Here is a 20,080-nt window from a genome sequence, read left to right as displayed (position 1 = left end):
CGATTGTTTGGGAGGCCCTGCGATCAATTCCTGGGGTGCTGTCCGTGGGGAGTTTGCATGTTCTCTTCATGTTTACACGGGTTTCCTCCCACAGCCCAGAGGCACGCTGGGAGGTGAAGTGGCTCCTGGGAAAACTGGCCCTGGTGTGAGTGTGTGTGTGTGTGATGGACTGGTGTCCCATCCAGGGTGTACCCTGCCTTTGATCCCATAGATGGACTCCAGCTCCCAGGCGACCCTGTACTGGAAGAAGCAGTAAGAAAATGGATGGAATTGATCGCTTGTTATATTTTATTTTCATCTTCTATGGGTGATAGGTATCTATCTCACTCGTCGACGGCCCATTTGTTTTATTTCTCTGTTTTGGACTGGGAGAATGATCTTCTGCTGTGTTTTAAAGCTGAAAAAAAAAAGCTGTTTTCTTTTCTCGTTAACGGGACAGTGTGGTGTGACGTCTTTTTTCACCCGCCTGAAAAGGAGACTTTCCATTTCCCCATCTGGGTAAATAGGCAAGCTGGGTAACCGGGTAACACGAGATGTTACCCAAAAGAATCAGGAGCCCAACAGCTGTTTCAGTAGTTATTGCACAGACCGTGTTTATTGCACTCAACAACATACAGTAAAAAGGTTCAGGAAATTGGCCAAACATTGACCTAAGGAGTTCAGAGGTCGGGTAGCGAGTCTTTGAGGCTGACGACTGTGACGCAGGCTGCTTTGAGACAAGGGAACCTTTTTAATAATAATTGCTTACACTTATATAGCGCCTTTCTGGACCCTCCACTCAAAGCGCTTCACAGGTCATGGGGATCCCCTCCACCCCCAGCAGTGTGTACCCCCCACCTGGATGAGGCGCCAGTCCGCTCCCCACACCCCAGCTCTCAGTGGGGAGGAGAGCAGAGTGATGGAGCCAGTTCAGAGTGGGGGGTTATTAGAAGGCCAGGGGGGAAATTTGGCCAGGACACCGGGGTAACACCCCTACTCTTCTCGAGAAACACCCTGGGATTTTTAATGACCACAGAGAGTCAGGACCTCGGTTTTACGTCTCATCTGAAGGACGGCGCCTGTTTACAGTCTAGTGTCCCCGTCACTATACTGGGGCATCAGGACCCACATGGACCGCAGGGTGAGCGCCCCCTGCTGGCCCCACTGACACCTCTTCCAGCAGCAGCCTCAGCTTTCCCAGGAGTCTCCCCTCCAGGTACTGGCCAGGCTCACACCTGCTGAGCTCCAGTGGGGCTGCCAGTGGGGAGTTGCAGTGATATGGCTGCTTTTGCATGCAACTCACCTGAAAGAAGCTGTTCCTGCGATCTGTGCCCAGCTCCTGCCTGCTCTACCAACCCCCTCCAACAACCTGCCAATAAGCCCCATCTCTCGGGTCTCGTAAGGGTGTCCCCTGAGCGTAGCTGCTACCTCTTCATTCTCGCCTCCCCCCCCATCTGGGCTGGGAAGAGGGGAAGGCGATGGACGTGACGTAAGGTTCCGAAAACCTGCAGTCACAGCGCCGTTGGCGTCAGGGCTGGGACTGGGGGGGGCGTAGACCCCCCACCCCGGGGGCACTGTCACTCCGAAACGTGCACAAAGAGGGGGGGGGCGCCGATGGGATGACCCTCTTGAAACTGTTCTTCATGCCGAACCCCGTGATTGATGGGGCGAGCCGAGCGCCCGTCACTTCGATACCCCTAGTTTCTAGAACAGCCTCTAGAGAGCGTGTGATTATTGATCTGGAGCCCCTAGAGCCGATCGCAAGTCACTTCGGTGCCTCTAGTTTCTAGAACAGTCTCTAGAGAGCGTGGGATTATTAATCTGGAGCCCCTAGAGCTGATCGCAAGTCACTTCGGTGCCTCTAGTTTCTAGAACAGCCTCTAGAGAGCGTGTGATTATTGATCTGGAGCCCCTAGAGCCGATCGCAAGTCACTTCGAGACCTCTAGTTTCTAGAACAGTCTCTAGAGAGCGTGTGATTATTGATCTGGAGCCCCTAGAGCCGATCGCAAGGCATTTCGAGACCTCTAGTTTCTAGAACAGCCGCTAGAGAGCGTGTGATTATTGATCTGGAGCCCCTAGAGCCGATCGCAAGGCATTTCGAGACCTCTAGTTTCTAGAACAGCCGCTAGAGAGCGTGTGATTATTGATCTGGAGCCCCTAGAGCCGTCCCGTGAGTCGCCAGTGTGTCCCTCCTTCGTGGGGCCCTCAACGTTTCCTAGGTCCCTAGGCTCTGTGCCTGCAGTGCCTGATGGGAAACCGGGTACTGATCGGAGTCCCTTCCAAACGTTTCAGGAATCGTCTTTAAAGGAGCTGATGAGCGCTAAATCAGATAGCAGGCCCGTTCCTTCTGGATTCTCTCCAGAGATATAAGAATGCTTTAGCTCCAGGAGAGGGGGGGGGGGGAGTTCACTTTGTTTTGTCTGTTGTTTGGGGCTGGGGGTCTCGTTACGAGTGAAGATCAGACCCAGGAGCAGGTTATAACAAGTTAACATCATTTATAAGAGCAGGTGACATCATCTTTTCTGGCTGGACACTGAACAAGAACGAACACACACCTGCAGTCTGCGTGCCTACCAGAATTTTTCCATCAGCAGCGACTTTAGAGTCGCTGCTGGAACAGCTGTCATTTCAGAGAACCGATCGACGCTGGGAGAATGGATGTGAAGCACAATGTTAATGAACAAAGCAGCCTGCATCACAGTGGGAGGGGCCTGGCCACAACCCCGCCCCCACTATCTCCCCATTGGATGGGATGAAAACGTGCTCATTACATATGTGATGAGAGGGGTGGAGCTTAGCAGCGGTAGATTGGTATAGATACTGTAGATATAATAAATGGTTAATCTCTTTTAAGCATCCTATTACAAAAAGGAAAACAAAAAAGAATCCTAATAAAAATCGTTCTGCAAACTATTTAGGAAACACACTCATCGGGTTGTCATAAAATATCAAAATACATCACAGAGAAATCTAGGTGCTCTTCCTTGTTTGTACTTATAAAACTATGTAAAAGATTTAGTAAACATTTAGCAAAGATAGGTGAGGTTCCACACACTCACTTTGTAATACTCATAAATATACTGTACGATTTTTTTGTCTTTGTCTTAAAACATTGATCGTAACTATTAAATACTAGTGAAACCATAGCAAACCCGTACACAAGTTATCAAAAGTGGCGACACTCATTAATTATAGAAACACGTATTAAATATTATAAACACGAGTTATAGAAATGCTTATTAAACATGTGCAAGTTTTTGTTCGGTTCGTGAGAGACGTGGGTCGGGAGTCTGGGACTTGAAACTGCCCTCAATCCCCAAGAGCAGGGACACGTTGCCCAGAGACAGGGTGACCACTGACCAGCCAGTCACAAGAGCTGCCCAGACAGGATGGTTAATTACAGCACGACTCCCGCTAGTAAGCTCAACGCTGCCCCCAGTGCCTGATGTCTGCAATCCTCCTGTAGCTAGAGATGGCTCATGTTTTTTGACCTTCTGAATAGGCAGACTTCAGTTTAAAGTCAATTACAATTTGGAAATGCCAGTTAAACTTTTGTCTATCCGATTGCTGTCTGAAATCACAACCTATTTGGAAACTGAGAAAGCACCTCTCACGCACCTGCCTCATCAGAGACATTTGCCACCTTGTTCCACAGCGCCTGACAGGAGAGTGAGGTCTGATTGGAGGAGGGGGCGTTTCTCAGTGACATCACTGCGCTCCACAGCGCCTGACAGGAGAGTGAGCCCTGACTGGAAGAGGAGCGGGCGTGTCTTAGTGACCTCACTGCTTCTCCACAGCGCCTGACAGGAGAGTGAACTGTGGCTGGGTGGGGGGGGAAGGGGAGTCTCAGTGACATCATTGGGCTCCATAGCGTCTGACAGGAGAGTGAACTTTGACTGGGTGGGGGGAAGGGGTGTTTCAGTGACATCATTGGGCTCCACAGCGCCTGACAGGAGAGTGAGCTCTGACTGGAGGAGGGGGAGAGTGTCTCAGTGACATTCGTCCAGAACGAATCTCTCTCTGACATCCCCCCACCCTCAATCCTGGAGTTTTGTGGAGGGGGTCTACTCATCTCCATTCCGACCCACCTCTAAGTTATTGGCTCGTAAAGGATTCGTGGCTTTCTCAGAGCAAACTGCCGACATGCTGGCTTGAGAACGTCCAGAGGCCTTCAGCTGGACTTGGCTCTGTGCCCTGTGACAAGCGTCCCGCCACAACGTCCTGATTGACTTAGAAAGGGAAAGGGCTGGGGGCCCGGGGTTCGATTCTGGACCCGAGGAGCTGTCTGTGTGGAGTCTGCATGTTCTCTCGTGGTCCGTGTGCGTTTCCTCTGGGTCCCTCCCACTGTCCACAGACATGCTGGTGGGTTCATTCTGGGAAAGCTGGGCTTCTGGGAAAACTCGCCCCGGTGTGAGTGTGTGCGCGCCCTGTGATGGACTGGCGTCCCGTCCAGGGTGTACCCTGCCTTGTGCCCCAGTGCTTGATGGGATAGACCCCACCTTGAATTGAAAGAAGCAGTAAGAAAATGGAAGGGTAGAAGGCTTATTGCTGATCTGGTGTGTGTTATTGAGCAGTGTATCCATCTACACCAGCTTGATCGATATCCACCCCTCGATATCAGCCGCCTCAAAGGAGGTGGCCTGACTGTGCTTGTTTCTTTCAAATGAGATTCAGAAATTGTCCATCATGCTTTTGTTACATGTCCACACAATCTGCAAACACCAGCTGTTGTGAGACTGAAGTCACGACGAGGATAATAATAATAATTGCTTACACTTCTATAGCGCCTTTCTGGACCCTCCCCTCAGAGCTCTGTCCAGGTCCTGGGGATCCCCTCCACCCCCAGCAGTGTGTACCCCCACCTGGATGAGGCGCCAGTCCGCTCCCCACACCCCAGCTCTCAGTGGGGAGGAGAGCAGAGTGATGGAGCCAGTTCAGAGAGGGGGGTTATTAGGAGGCCATGATGGGTAAAGGCCAGGGGGGAAATTTGGCCAGGACACCGGGGTAGCACCCCTACTCTTCTCGAGAAACGCCCTGGGATTTTTAATGACCACAGAGAGTCAGGACCCTGGTTTTACGTCTCATCCGAAGGACGGCGCCTGTTTACAGTCTAGTGTCCCCCGTCACTATACTGGGGCATCAGGACCCACACAGACTGCAGGGTGAGCGCCCCCTGCTGGCCCCACTAACACCTCTTCTGTTAATCACTGTGCCGGTTGGCTTATTGTTGAAGAGGAGGGGGACCCAGTGTTGGCTCAGGACAGTCATACCTAGATCTTCGCCTGTGCTCTGATTCTCTGCCTGGGCTCCTGAGGAGCCCCTAACCAGTCAGTGAGCTGGTCACCCTGTCTGGATTAATATCCATCTCTGTATCTCTCTTTGCTCATCCCAGCACTGGCTTGTCGGAGCTCAGTTCTTATTGGCCTCATTCCCCTTCAAGTATCAGAAAGCCCCAATTCTGACTCCTCACCCCCACCCCATCCATACCCCAGGCCCTCTGGGAACGGAAAAGGGCGAACTGGCGTTTGGGCAGCTACCCTGGCACGACAGAATCAAACAACTGCAGGTGGAGCTACCGGCCCCCCCCCCCCCCCCCCCCCCCCCCCGCAGGCCGGGGCTCGACCCCGGCGACCTCTGCCTCCAAAGCCTGTTGCTCAGCCTGTTTGGGTTAGAGGTCACTGTGTCGGCGGGCGGGATAACAAAAACAAACGAACGACCGGACGGACAGCCGGATTGGGAGAGTTGGAGAGTTGGGTCGCGGTTTTGGCGAGGGGGGGGGGGGGTGGGAGCCGCGCGGCGGCGCCTCCTACAGGCAGGCGGGGAGGTTGGCGAGGACGTTGAGCTCGATGAGGATGGAGCAGAGGAGGAAGATGGCGTAGAGGGTGAGGACGCTCAGCCCCAGCTTCCGATCCAGCCTCCAGTGGTTCAGATGCACGCCCAGGACCTGGGACAGACGAGAGACACGCAGCAGGCGTTACACCCTGTCCTGCTGGAATCAGGCAAGTAGCCAGCAAAACTCTTATCCTTAATTAACTGGGATACAAGTTTGATTACACCCAACACTGAACTGGTTTTCTGTTCTGCTGCCTGATTTATTCTCTCATTCAAACCCACTTTCGACCGAGAGTCTATCCCAGCAAGCAATGGGCGCGAGGCGGGGTACACCCTGGAAGGGACGTCAGTCCATCACAGGACACACAAACACACTCACACCAGGGCCAGTTTTCCCAGAAGCCAATTAACCCACCAGCATGTCTCTGGACTGCGGGAGGAAGCCGGAGCTCTTGAAGAAACCCGCATAAACCCAGGGAGAGCATGCAAACTCCACACAGACAGACCCCCCCCAGGTGCGGATTCGAACCCGGGGCCCCCCAGCACGGGGAAGCAGCAGTGTTCGCCTCTGCGCCGCCGTGCCACCATTGATCCAGGAGGTGCCAAAGTGTCAAGATACTTTCACGGCAGATAGTTTTGCTTTGACCACCATCCCTCTGTACCCTAATGGGGTCAAAGGTGTTCCTGGTGCTGTCCAGTGCGATAACCTAGACACTGGAATGGCTTCGGCTGGGAGAGGCGGGAACGGACTGTAGGATGGCCGACCCTGCCTAAAAACATCTGGGAACATCTGGATCAAAAGCCGTTGTTAAGTAATGCTCCCTCCCCATAGCGAAACCCTTCTCTGCTACTGGAACATACCTGGGTTGGGTGACAATACGGAAGGCCATCATTCAGATGCTCCTTGGGGGTCTGGGCACTATATGACCAAGGGCCAGCACAGGGGTGTAGCAGTTAGCATTGCTGCCCCACATCTGTTGGGCATTCAGTCTGATTCTGGCCTGAGATGCTTCTGTATGGAGTTTGCATGTTCCCTACACGTTGGCTCGGATTTCTCCAGGGAATCTGGTTTCCTCCTGCCTTCCCAAAGACATGGAGGCGATTGGCATCTCGGTGTGTTTGTGGGCACCCTGTGACGGACTGGCACCTGGGTGTCTGTCGGGGTCTTTCCAGAATGGGATCTGGGCTTCTACACCCCGCATGAGGGATCAGTGATTTTCTCTCAGTGGATGGGAGGAGGAGGAGCTCGTACTTAGGCTGAGCTCTCGATGGAAGCGCTAGACAGCACCAAATTAGCCTTGACAGGTGGGTATTGAATCTGCTCTCCACCAACATCTAGTCCACCAACCTGTTTAGGATTAGAGTGAGGTTTAGGGTTAGGGTTAGCATTAAGATTAGGGTTAGCATTAGGGTTAGGACTAGGCTTGTACTAAACGCTATCCCCATCAGCATGAATTCTTGGAGGAACAACAGCTTGATTAGGAAGCTTGCTCCACAGCCCCACAACTCTTTGTGGAAAGTAATGCCTCCTGTTTTCTCTCCTAGATTCACCTCCTCTTAGTTTCATAACTTAATTTACTTTTCTCTCTGTTTAGGACAGGGATTATTAATGGTTTAATGATGGCAGATAACACCTTTATACTGGCAAACCCTCAACACCATCATGAAAGAGTCTTGCACAGCCTGGCGTAGCAGGAACACTACTCACAGTGAGAAAGACAGAGGCCAGCAGCAGGATCACTGAGTACAGCAGCCCTTTGCTGTTTATGAAGACCTGCAACAGAGAAAGAGCTAGAGAGTACACAGGGACAGAAAGAATCCTGTTGTTTACTGCAGCTCTAATCTTTACAGTTCACTGAGAGAGCCCATCTGCAAGCTGCGCGGTTAAGCACAAGCCACGAGTTTTTTAGAAACACATGATTGCGTGTCGAGCCCAGGAAACGCACAAGCACATCAGCTGTAAAACTCTTTGATCACGCACAGCCCGTGCTGTCGGCGATTAGTCATGCCTGTCAAACAGCAATCGTTTGGTTTTGCCTGGGGAGAGAAAGCCACTTACGGTTGAACCGTAGTCCACCACAAGAGTCTGCATGGCCCAAGGGAAGCCCAGTCCCAGCAGGATGTCGAATATATTGCTACCGATGGAGTTCGAAACAGCCATGTCCCCCATCCCTGTGCAGAGAGGAAATGTTTAAGGGAGAACCCTTCACTTTCAGCCTAACTAAACCAACTGGCCAAAATATCAGGAGCATCACGACCAAAGCCATTATCTCGTTCAGGATCACCTACAGCTGAGTACCCTAGGTGTGTGGGGCTGAAATAATCCTTCCACTAGTTTTCCCAGATTTCAGTAGGAAGCTCCAGATATTTTGGCCAGGAGGTGGTGCAAGTACATAATCACCACAAATTCTGTGCTCCTTATAAAACAACAGGCCTTCAAAAATCTTACAGATGTTCAATAGAATAAGATCTATTAAATGACATTAGAAAATGAGTCATTAGAAAAGCCGAAAAGCTATGTCCCACAGTTTGACAGTCCATAATATAATTCTGTTCTTCAGATGCAGTATTTCAGATGTGGCCTAGATCTGTAAGACTAATGATTAAATAAGCCCAAGTAAAAGATCATAGAAGAGCAACAACACTGACTCCAGAGCTCAGGGTCTAACAACCACCTGGGAGACGCACAGTGCTCATTCTGCATTGGCAGCCCCCACCTGGGAGACACACAGTGATCATTCTGCACCATTTGCCCCACCTGGGAGACGCATAGTGTTCATTCTGCACCAGCAGCCACCACCTTGGAGACACACAGTGATCATTCTGCACCAGCAGCCCCACCTGGGAGACGCACAGTGCTCATTCTGCACCGGCAGCCCCCACCTGGGAGACACACAGTGATCATTCTGTACCAGCAGCCCCCACCTGGGAGACGCACAGTGCTCATTCTGCATTGGCAGCCCCCACCTGGGAGACACACAGTGATCATTCTGCACCATTTGCCCCACCTGGGAGACGCATAGTGTTCATTCTGCACCAGCAGCCACCACCTTGGAGACACACAGTGATCATTCTGCACCAGCAGCCCCACCTGGGAGACGCACAGTGCTCATTCTGCACCGGCAGCCCCCACCTGGGAGACACACAGTGATCATTCTGTACCAGCAGCCCCCACCTGGGAGACGCACAGTGATCATTCAGCACCAGCAGCCCCCACCTGGGAGACGCACAGTGATCATTCTGCACCAGCAGCCCCCACCTCGGAGACACACAGTGATCATTCTGTACCAGCAGCCCCCATCTGGGAGACGCACAGCAGCCATTCTTACAATTCCTGCTGGAGCTGATCTCACTGCTCTCCCCTAATGCCAGAAAGCCTGTCAGTGGGAGTGGGACAGACAGGGAACTGCTTCCTTTATTTACCCTGCCTGGCGACGATGAGGCTGGCCATGCAGTCGGGCACGCTGGTCCCGGCTGCCAGGAAGGTGATGCCCATTATCACGTCCGGGATGCCCAGCGTATAGCTGATGATGGTCACCTGGGGTGAGAGACAAGAGGCTGTAATGTTAATGTCAAGGGCGCCCCCTGCGCCCCACCATGTAGAGGGCAGAGCCCCGAAATGCACTGCCTGTAGAATTTGCGTCAGGTTACAGTGACACACAGTGGTAATATTTGCGTACCAACAATTTGGAGCCACATTCCTGTGCTGCAGGGATTTGGCAAACTTGCTGGTGCTACTACAGCTGCTATTACTACTGATCTACTACAGCTTCTCTTACTACTGCTCTGCTACAGCTGCTATTACTACTGCTCTGCTACAGCTGCTATTACTACTGCTCTGCTACAGCTGCTATTACTACTGATCTACTACAGCTTCTCTTACTACTGCTCTGCTACAGCTGCTATTACTACTGCTCTGCTACAGCAGCTATTACTACTGATCTACTACAGCTGCTATTACTACTGCTCTGCTACGGCTGCTATTACTACTGCTCTACTACAGCTGCTTTTACTACTGATCTACTACAGCTGCTATTACTACTGATCTACTACAGCTTCTCTTACTACTGCTCTGCTACAGCTGCTATTACTACTGCTCTGCTACAGCTGCTATTACTACTGATCTACTACAGCTTCTCTTACTACTGCTCTGCTACAGCTGCTATTACTACTGCTCTGCTACAGCAGCTATTACTACTGATCTACTACAGCTGCTATTACTACTGCTCTGCTACGGCTGCTATTACTACTGCTCTACTACAGCTGCTATTACTACTGGTCTACTACAGCTGCTATTACTACTGGTCTGCTACAGCTACTATTACTACTGCTCTACACGAGCTGTTCTTACTACTGCTCTGCTACAGCTGCTATTACTACTGCTCTACTACAGCTGCTATTACTACTCCAGCTGTTCTTACTACTGCTCTGCTACAGCTGCTATCAGCTGCTATTACTACTGATCTACTACAGTTGTTATTACTACTACTCTACTACAGCTTCTCTTATTACTGATCTACTACAGCTGCAATTACTACTGACCTACTACAGCTGTTATTACTACTCATCTACTATAGCTGCGATTACTACTACTCTACTACAGATGCTAGCACTACTGCTCTACTACAGCTGCTAAAGGTACTGGTCTACTACAGCTGCAATTAATAGTGACCTACTACAGCTGCTCTTACTACTGATCTACTACAGATGCTTTTACTACTGATCTACTACAGCTATTGATCCTGCTACTGTTACAGATACTGCCACTATTACTTCTAGCACCACTGCTATTACAACTAAGAGTACTACTACTAACAAGAATATTAACAAGCTGTGCCCATTTCTGTAGCATTCTCCTCCAACCTGCTGCAGGTTAAGTGATACAACAGCACCACCTTCTGTCCACTCGCTGTAACTGCTGCAGAGCTGGCATTACCGCTGGGTGATTTTACAATTACTCCAGGATCAGAATTTGACAGGGAACTCGACATTTTCTACACACGGACATATTTTCTCGAATCTCTTCTTCATTTAGCAGCAACAAGATTGAGAGATGTGTCAAGAGATGTACAGTTACCCCCTCGAGCTCAAATTAGATGTCAGAGCACCATAACTACAACGTGTCTCATGTGTTTTTTAATCAGATTCAAGGATGTATCGTTAACAAATACGTATACTGGCGATGTGACAATTGCTCTGATCAACACACTTGCAATTAACTTAGTTTCTTATACAGGGGGCCAGATCTTATATTTGAAACCACACACTAACCTGCTGGAGTGTTATACAAGCCAGCAGCCATATCACCCTGCAACTCACAACTGGCAGCCCTACTGAAGCTCAGCAGGTGGGAGCCTGGTCAGTACCTGGAGGGGAGACTCCTGGGAAAGCTGAGGCTGCTGCTGGAAGAGGTGTTAGTGGGGCCAGCAGGGGGCGCTCACCCTGCGGTCTGTGTGGGTCCTAATGCCCCAGTATATTGACGGGAACACTAGACTGTAAACAGGTGCCGTCCTTCGGATGAGACGTCAAACCGAGGTCCTGACTCTCTGTGGTCATTAAAAATCCCAGGGCGTTTCTCGAGAAGAGTAGGGGTGTTACCCCGGTGTCCTGGCCAAATTTCCCCCCTGGCCTTTACCCATCATGGCCTCCTAATAACCCCCCTCTCTGAACTGGCTCCATCACTCTGCTCTCCTCCCCACTGAGAGCTGGGGTGTGGGGAGCGGACTGGCGCCTCATCCAGGTGGGGGTACACACTGCTGGGGGTGGAGGGGATCCCCATTACCTGTAAAGCGCTTTGAGTGGAGGGTCCAGAAAAGCGCTATATAAGTGTAAGCAATTATTATTATTATCATTATATGAACTAGGTCATGATTCTGATGGGGTTTTTTTGGTACTCCTAGACAGTTGACCAGTTAAAGCTTTTCCACAGACTGTTACTGTAGACACACAGTCCTAGTCTTTCTCAGTTAGTCTGATGGGATGTCACAACTTTGGCATGCCAGCTCTGTTTGACATCTTCTCTTTCATCAGCAAGGTCTTGTCTTGGCCAAAATTAAATTAATAAATTATCTGCCCAAGACAGGGGGATCAAAGTGGCACAGTGTTTAGCGGTGGTGCCTCAGAGCGTGGGGGCCCTGGGTTCAGTTCCAGATCTGGGGTGCTGTCTGGGTGGAGTTTGCATGTTCTCCCCATGTTCACAGATGTTTCCTCCCACAGTCCCAAAGACATTCTAGTAGGTTAACTGGGTTCTGGGAGAATTGGCCCTGGTGGTAGTGTGAGTGTGTGTCTGTGTGTGACCTGTGATGGACCCTGCCTTGCTCCTGCTGCGTGCTGAGATAGGCTCCAGCTGCCCCACAACCCTGAATTAGATGAAACTGTTAGAAAATACCCTGGCTTCCGTCAAGCAGCAGGATGGGATCCTGGGATCAGTTAATTACTAACTGCTTAACGGGCTGGATGGACCTCTTTGTAACCCACCTAATGTTCTTATTCAGTGATACAACCTGGGTGGACTGGAGCACCTTAGTTAGGTGGACAATTGCTGTGCCCCCTATACAGACGTGAACCCACAGTCCACCTTTCCTACGATAAAAGGTTGCACAGCTCTCACCATCCAGACCATGACGTAGGAGAAGATGGCTATCCAGAGGGTGGACATCAGGAAGGTCACCATGAACCACTTGTGCCAGCGTGGCAGGATGCAGTTGGGCACAGTGCAGTAGAGCAGCAGAGACAGGGGCCAGGATACCAGCCACTTCATCCGGGCACACAGCCCCCCTGCGGGTACAGAGCAGAGGAGAGAGAGAGTATCAGACACTGCCCGGGCACACAGTCCCCCTGCGGGTACAGAGCAGAGGAGAGAGAGTATCAGACACTGCCCGGGCACACAGCCCCCCTGTGGGTACAGAGCAGAGGAGAGAGAGAGTATCAGACACTGCCCGGGCACACAGCCCCCCTGCGGGTACAGAGCACAGGAGAGAGTATTAGACACTGCCCGGGCACACAGTCCCCCTGCGGGTACAGAGCATAGGACAGAGTATTAGACACTGCCCGGGCACACAGCCCCCCTGTGGGTACAAAGCAGAGGAGAGAGAGTATCAGACACTGCCCGGGCACACAGTCCCCCTGTGGGTACAGAGCAGAGGAGAGAGTATCAGACACTGCCCGGGCACACAGTCCCCCTGCGGGTACAGAGCACAGGAGAGAGAGTATCAGACACTGCCCGAGAACACAGTCCTCCTGTGGGTACAGAGCAGAGGAGAGAGAGTATCAGACACTGCCCGGGCACACAGCCCCCCTGCGGGTACAGACCACAGGAGAGAGAGTATCAGACACTGCCCGAGAATACAGTCCTCCTGTGGGTACAGAGCAGAGGAGAGAGAGTATCAGACACTGCCCGGGCACACAGCCCCCCTGTGGGTACAGACCACAGGAGAGAGAGTATCAGACACTGCCCGAGAACACAGTCCTCCTGTGGGTACAGAGCAGAGGAGAGAGAGTATCAGACACTGCCCGGGCACACAGTCCCCCTGCGGGTACAGAGCAGAGGAGAGAGTATCAGACACTGCCCGGGCACACAGTCCCCCTGCGGGTACAGAGCAGAGGAGAGAGAGTATCAGACACTGCCCAGGCACACAGTCCCCCTGCGGGTACAGAGCACAGGAGAGAGAGTATCAGGCACTGTTCGGGCACACAGTCCCCCTGCGGGTACAGAGCAGAGGAGAGAGTTTCAGACACTGCCCGGGCACACAGCCCCCCTGCGGGTACAGAGCACAGGAAAGAGAGTATCAGACACTGCCCGGGCACACAGCCCCCCTGCGGGTACAGAGCACAGGACAGAGTATCAGACACTGCCCGGGCACACAGTCCCCCTGCAGGTACAGAGCAGAGGAGAGAGAGTATCAGACACTGCCCGGGCACACAGTCCCCCTGTGGGTACAGAGCACAGGAGAGAGTATCAGACACTGCCTGGGCACACAGTCCCCCTGCGGGTACAGAGCACAGGAGAGAGAGTATTAGACACTGCCCGGGCACACAGTCCCCCTGCGGGTACAGAGCACAGGAGAGAGAGTATCAGACACTGCCCGGGCACACAGTCCCCCTGCGGGTACAGAGCACAGGAGAGAGAGTATCAGACACTGCCCGGGCACACAGCCCCCCTGCGGGTACAGAGCACAGGAAAGAGAGTATCAGACACTGCCCGGGCACACAGTCCCCCTGCGGGTACAGAGCACAGGAAAGAGAGTATCAGACACTGCCCGGGCACACAGTCCCCCTGCGGGTACAGAGCACAGGAGAGAGTATCAGACAGACCTTTCCTTGGCTATTCTAAGCCAGCCTGCATGCCCGCTTACCTGGCATCCGCAGGGGAGAGAAGACCCCTTCCTCCTCATCTTCCTCCTCCTCGGGCCGGCCGGGATCGCCCCCCGTCTCGCCTTCCGGGCGCCCCGCTTCGTCCCTCTCCCCGGGCTCCTCCAGGGGCTGCCTCTCGTGGTCCAGGGCACCCCCGTTCTCCAGAGCCCAGGAGCCCCCGCCGCCACTGCCGCCCCCGCCGCCCCCCGCCGCGGACACGCCCCTCGCCGGGGTGTCTTCGCCCCCCGCCCCGCTGCCACTGCTGCCCCCGGGGCTCCTGGTGCGGATCAGCCGCTGCCTCTGCCGGCGGGAGAGAGGGGGAGAATGTGGGTCCTGGTGCTGGTGTTCTTGAGATCTGGGGGTCTTGGGTTCTGGGGTTCGGGGGACTTGTTCTGGATTCTGTTGGTCTTGGGATCTGGTGGTCTGATGCTCCTGATTTCTGGGGACTTGTGGCGGGATTCGCTTGGTTGTGGGATCTGGTGGTTTAGTGTTCTTGTCCCGGTGGTGCCCAGTGGTGTTCAGTCTGGTACAGTAGAGCCCACTGGTGCCCAGTCTGGTACAGTAGAGCCCAGTGGTGTTCAGTCTGATACAGTAGAGCACACTGGTGCCCAGTCTGGTACAGTGGAGCACACTGGTGTTCAGTCTGGTACAGTAGCGCCCACTGGTGTTCAGTCTGATACAGTAGAGCCCACTGGTGCCCAGTCAGATACAGTAGAGCCCACTGGTGCCCAGTCTGGTACAGTAGAGCCCAGTGGTGTTCAGTCTGATACAGTAGAGCCCACTGGTGCCCAGTCAGATACAGTAGAGCACACTGGTGCCCAGTCTGGTACAGTAGAGCACACTGGTGTTCAGTCTGATACAGTGGAGCCCAGTGGTGCCCAGTCTGGTACAGTAGAGCCCACTGGTGCCCACTGGTACAGTGGAGCACACTAGTCCCCAGTCTGGTACAGGAGCTCCCACTGGTGCCCAGTCTGGTACAGTATAGCCCACTGGTGCCCAGTCAGATACAGTAGAGCACACTGGAGCCAGGTCTGGTACAGTAGAGCCCACTGGTGCCCAGTCAGATACAGTAGAGCACACTGAAGCCCAGTCTGGTACAGTAGAGCACACTGGTGTTCAGTCTAATACAGTGGAGCCTAGTGGTGCCCAGTCTGGTACAGTAGAGCCCACTGGTCCCCAGTCTGGTACAGTAGAGCCCACTGGTGCCCAGTCAGATACAGTAGAGCACACTGAAGCCCAGTCAGGTACAGTAGAGCACACTGGTGCCCAGTCCGGTACAGTAGAGCCCAGTGGAGCCCAGTCTGGTACAGTAGATTACCCTGGTGCCCAGTCTGGTACAGTGGAGCACACTGGTGTTCAGTCTGGTACAGTAGAGCCCAGTGGTAATCAGTCTGGTACAGTAGAGCACACTGGTTCCCAGTCTGGTACAGTAGAGCCCAGTGGTGTTCAGTCTGGTACAGTAAAGCCCAGTGAAGCCCAGTCTGGTACAGTAGAGCACACTGGTGCCCAGTCTGGTACAGTGGAGCCCACTGGTGTTCAGTCTGGTACAGTAAAGCCCAGTGAAGCCCAGTCTGGTACAGTGGAGCCCACTGGTGCCCAGTCTGGTACAGTAAAGCCCAGTGCTGCCCAGTCGAATACAGTAGAGCCCACTGGTGCCCAGTCTGGTACAGTAGAGCCCAGTGAAGCCCAGTCTGGTACAGTAGAGCTCACTGGTGCCCAGTCTGGTACAGTAGAGCACACTGGTGCCCAGTCTGGTACAGTAGAGCCCACTGGTGCCCAGTCGAATACAGTAGAGCACACTGGTGCCCAGTCTGGTACAGTAGAGCACACTGGTGCCCAGTCAGATACAGTAGAGCACACTGGTGCCCAGTCAGATACAGTAGAGCCCAGTGGAGCCCAGTCTGGTACAGTAGAGCTCACTGGTGCCCAGTTTGGTACAGTAGAGCACACTGGTGCCCAGTCTGGTACAGTAGAGCCCACTGGTGCCCAGTTTGGTACAGTAGAGCCCAGTGAAGCCCAGTCTGGTACAGTAGAGCACACTGGAGCCCAGTCAGATTCAGTAGAGCCCAGGAGAGGGCAGGACTTACCTCGTTGATGAGCATGCGGCCGGCCATGCTGAGGCGCGTGCGGGGGGAGAAGTGCTGGGTGATCATGATGCGCAGGCTGGCCTCGGGGAAGGACAGCTGGTGGGGGTGCAGGCTGAAGAGCTCGTCCACCATCAGGACTGGGGACTCCTGCACCGAGCGCCGGCCTGCCGAGGACACAGGGGGGTCACAACGGAGCAGACTCAACACGCCCCGCTGGGGTCTGGGCAGCATGGGTCTGGTTAAGAGACACCCCCCTCCCATCTAGGAGGACAAACTCCTAGCCAGCAGCCATATCGCCCTGCAGCTCCCCACTGGCAGCCCCACTGGAGACTCAGCAGGTGGGAGCCTGGCCAGTACCTGGAGGGGAGACTCCTGGGAAAGCTGAGGCTGCTGCTGGAAGAGGTGTTAGTGGGGCCAGCAGGGGGCGCTCACCCTGTGGTCTGTGTGGGTCCTAATGCCCCAGTATAGTGACAGGGACGCTATACTGTAAACAGGCGCCGTCGTTAAGATGAGATGTAAAACCAAGGTCCTGTGCAGGAGACACACAACTCCGATGTCACTGAGAGCCCACTGGTGCCCAGTCAGATACAGTAGAGCACACTGGAGCCCAGTCTGATACAGTAGAGCCCACTGGTGCCCAGTCAGATACAGTAGAGCACACTGGAGCCCAGTCTGGTACAGTAGAACCCACTGGTGCCCAGTCAGACACAGTAGAGCACACTGGAGCCCAGTCTGGTACAGTGGAGCACACTAGTGCCCAGTCTGGTACAGTAGCGCCCACTGGTGTTCAGTCTGATACAGTAGAGCCCACTGGTGCCCAGTCAGATACAGTAGAGCACACTGGTGCCCAGTCTGGTACAGTAGCTCCCACTGGTGCCCAGTCTGGTACAGTAGAACCCACTGGTGCCCAGTCAGATACAGTAGAGCACACTGGAGCCCAGTCTGGTACAGTAGAGCCCACTGGAGCCCAGTCTGGTACAGTAGAGGCCAGTGGTGTTCAGTCTGATACAGTAGAGCCCACTGGTGTTCAGTCAGATACAGTAGAGCCCACTGGTGCCCAGTCTGGTACAGTAGAGCACACTGGAGCCCAGTCTGGTACAGTAGAGGCCAGTGGTGTTCAGTCAGATACAGTAGAGCCCACTGGTGCCCAGTCTGGTACAGTAGAGCCCACTGGAGCCCAGTCAGATACTGTATAGCACACTGGTGCCCAGTCTGATACAGTAGAGCCCAGTGCTGCCCAGTCAAATACAGTAGAGCCCACTGGAGCACACTTACTGGCTGCAGTACATTATACGTACACACCATGTACCACATTGTGATCACAGACTGCTTCACCTCAGTCAGTACTAGCATCTCCATTCCATTGCCTCAGCTCACCTGCTGACTACACTTTAAAAAGTGAGCAACAGCCTCAGAAGTTAGGGATCAATTAAATAATGAACGCATTGCCAAGGTATCCACTCCTGATCCTGGAGGGGGTACAATCCAGATCTTACAGGTAACGTAAAACCGTCAGTGAGTTACAGCCTGGAAGCAGATCAATTAAGACCTATTAGAGACCACTGGATGCCACTCAACTCACTGAGAGTCCAGGGCAGAACGAAAACCCGGAGACCCGGAGGTCCACCTGGCCCTGGAGTGAGTGGCAGTGATGTCTTGGAAAGGTCCAAGACCAGGACGGGAATGGCAGGGACCGGAATGGGAGTGCGTCCTGATCGAAGGGGGGGGGGGAGGAGGAGAGACGGGACGAGGACACTCACCCTTCCTCAGCATGACCATGGAGGTGTCGGTGCGCGCCCCCTCCCCCGCGGGCCCCTGCCGGTGGCGGCCGTTCATCAGGTGACACCCCCTGCTGCGCTGGCGCTCCATGAAGTTTTGGATCCTGGAGTTAAACCTGGATCGAGACATCGGAGACTCTTGGATCGGTGGGATTGTATCTCCCGCCATCTTGGGGAAAGCTGAGACTGCTGCTGGAAGAGGTGTTAGTGGGGCCAGTAGGGGGCGCTCACCCTGCGGTCTGTGTGGGTCCTGATGCCCCAGTATAGTGACGGGGGACACTAGACTGTAAACAGGCGCTGTCCTTCGGATGAGACGTCAAACCGAGGTCCTGACTCTCTGTGGTCATTAAAAATCCCAGGGTGTTTCTCGAGAAGAGTAGGGGTGTTACCCCGGTGTCCTGGCCAAATTTCCCCCTGGCCTTTACCCATCATGGCCTCCTAATAACCCCCCTCTCTGAACTGGCTCCATCACTCTGCTCTCCTCCCCACTGAGAGCTGGGGTGTGGGGAGCGGACTGGCGCCTCATCCAGGTGGGGGTACACACTGCTGGGGGTGGAGGGGATCCCCATGACCTGGAAAGAGCTCTGAGTTGGAGGGTCCAACTCAACTCATTCACTTCATTAACAGAACAGTTACGTATTTGACCCACAATGTAATTGAGGGCTCAGGCAGAACAAGTACCGGAAGACACTGAGTCTGAGATCTCAGATCAAAGAGTTCTAGGCAAACTGAAAGAAACAGTTCTTTCCCGAAGACTAGGGGTTCAAAGTTTAAAATAGGGGCCGTAATGCTAAACAGTATAACACACTAGTAAGGTCTAGAATACTGTGTCTGAAGGGAGTGTCCCACAATGACAGGCTTGAGGAACTGAGTCTCTTTAGTCTGAAGGGAGTGTCCCACAATGACAGGCTTGAGGAACTGAGTCTCTTTAGTCTGAAGGGAGTGTCCCACAATGACAGGCTTGAGGAACTGAGTCTCTTTAGTCTGAAGGCAGTGTCCCACACTGACAGGCTGAAGGAACTGAGTCTCTTTAGTCTGAAGGAAGTGTCTCACACTGACAGGCTGAGAGAACTGAGTCTCTTTAGTCTGAAGGGAGTGTCCCACACTGACAGACTGAAGGAACTGAGTCTCTTTAGTCTGAAGGAAGTGTCTCACACTGACAGGCTGAAGGAACTGAGTCTCTTTAGTCTGAAGGAAGTGTCTCACACTGACAGGCTTGAGGAACTGAGTCTCTTTAGTCTGAAGGCAGTGTCCCACACTGACAGGCTGAAGGAACTGAGTCTCTTTAGTCTGAAGGAAGTGTCTCACACTGACAGGCTTGAGGAACTGAGTCTCTTTAGTCTGAAGGCAGTGTCCCACACTGACAGGCTGAAGGAACTGAGTCTCTTTAGTCTGAAGGAAGTGTCTCACACTGACAGGCTTGAGGAACTGAGTCTCTTTAGTCTGAAGGGAGTGTCCCACAATGACAGGCTTGAGGAACTGAGTCTCTTTAGTCTGAAGGGAGTGTCCCACAATGACAGGCTTGAGGAACTGAGTCTCTTTAGTCTGAAGGCAGTGTCCCACACTGACAGGCTGAAGGAACTGAGTCTCTTTAGTCTGAAGGAAGTGTCTCACACTGACAGGCTGAGAGAACTGAGTCTCTTTAGTCTGAAGGGAGTGTCCCACACTGACAGGCTGAAGGCACTGAGTCTCTTTAGTCTGAAGGGAGTGTCCCACACTGACAGGCTGGAGGAACTGAGTCTCTTTAGTCTGAAGGGAGCGTCCCACACTGACAGGCTGAGGGAACTGAGTCTCTTTAGTCTGAGGGGAGCGTCCCACACTGACAGGCTGGAGGCACTGAGTCTCTTTAGTTTTGAACAGAGAAGAACAGAAGGGCACCTGAAACAAGCCCCTGAAGGTGGGGTACAGTCACCAGCTGCTCTGTGCAAAAACGCCTGAACCCGAGAAGCACCTAAGGGGAAGACTAGGAGAATTTCACTTCATGCAGGAACTCACTTCATGATGAGGATGTAGACGCCATACATGGATATCAGGATCAGGGACTCCCACCT

The 20,080-nt window shown here is 53.2% G+C and overlaps 1 protein-coding gene across 1 annotated transcript in view; it reads right to left on the bottom strand.

The window, feature by feature from the left end:
• Positions 1–567: 567 nt before the first annotated feature.
• The window catches only part of LOC148815962 (sodium/potassium/calcium exchanger 3), a 54,740-nt gene continuing 35,227 nt past the window's right edge, over positions 568–20,080 (bottom strand). Inside the window, exons 9-17 of the mRNA XM_088904847.1 lie at positions 20,025–20,078; positions 18,012–18,145; positions 16,252–16,415; positions 14,167–14,464; positions 12,423–12,589; positions 9,236–9,350; positions 7,872–7,984; positions 7,521–7,586; positions 568–5,924 (exon numbers count right to left, since the gene is read on the bottom strand). Coding sequence (XP_088760973.1) covers positions 5,787–5,924; positions 7,521–7,586; positions 7,872–7,984; positions 9,236–9,350; positions 12,423–12,589; positions 14,167–14,464; positions 16,252–16,415; positions 18,012–18,145; positions 20,025–20,078 — 1,249 coding nt within the window. The 3' untranslated portion in view covers positions 568–5,786. The remainder of the gene's footprint in view (positions 5,925–7,520; positions 7,587–7,871; positions 7,985–9,235; positions 9,351–12,422; positions 12,590–14,166; positions 14,465–16,251; positions 16,416–18,011; positions 18,146–20,024; positions 20,079–20,080) is intronic.

This window comes from Atractosteus spatula, chromosome 24 (genome assembly GCF_055471065.1).
Source record: "Atractosteus spatula isolate fAtrSpa1 chromosome 24, fAtrSpa1.hap1, whole genome shotgun sequence".
NCBI classification, from domain to species: Eukaryota; Metazoa; Chordata; class Actinopteri; order Semionotiformes; family Lepisosteidae; genus Atractosteus; species Atractosteus spatula.
The sequence above is the reverse complement of the archived record's forward strand: the minus strand, read 5'-3'. Positions and strand labels throughout refer to the sequence as shown.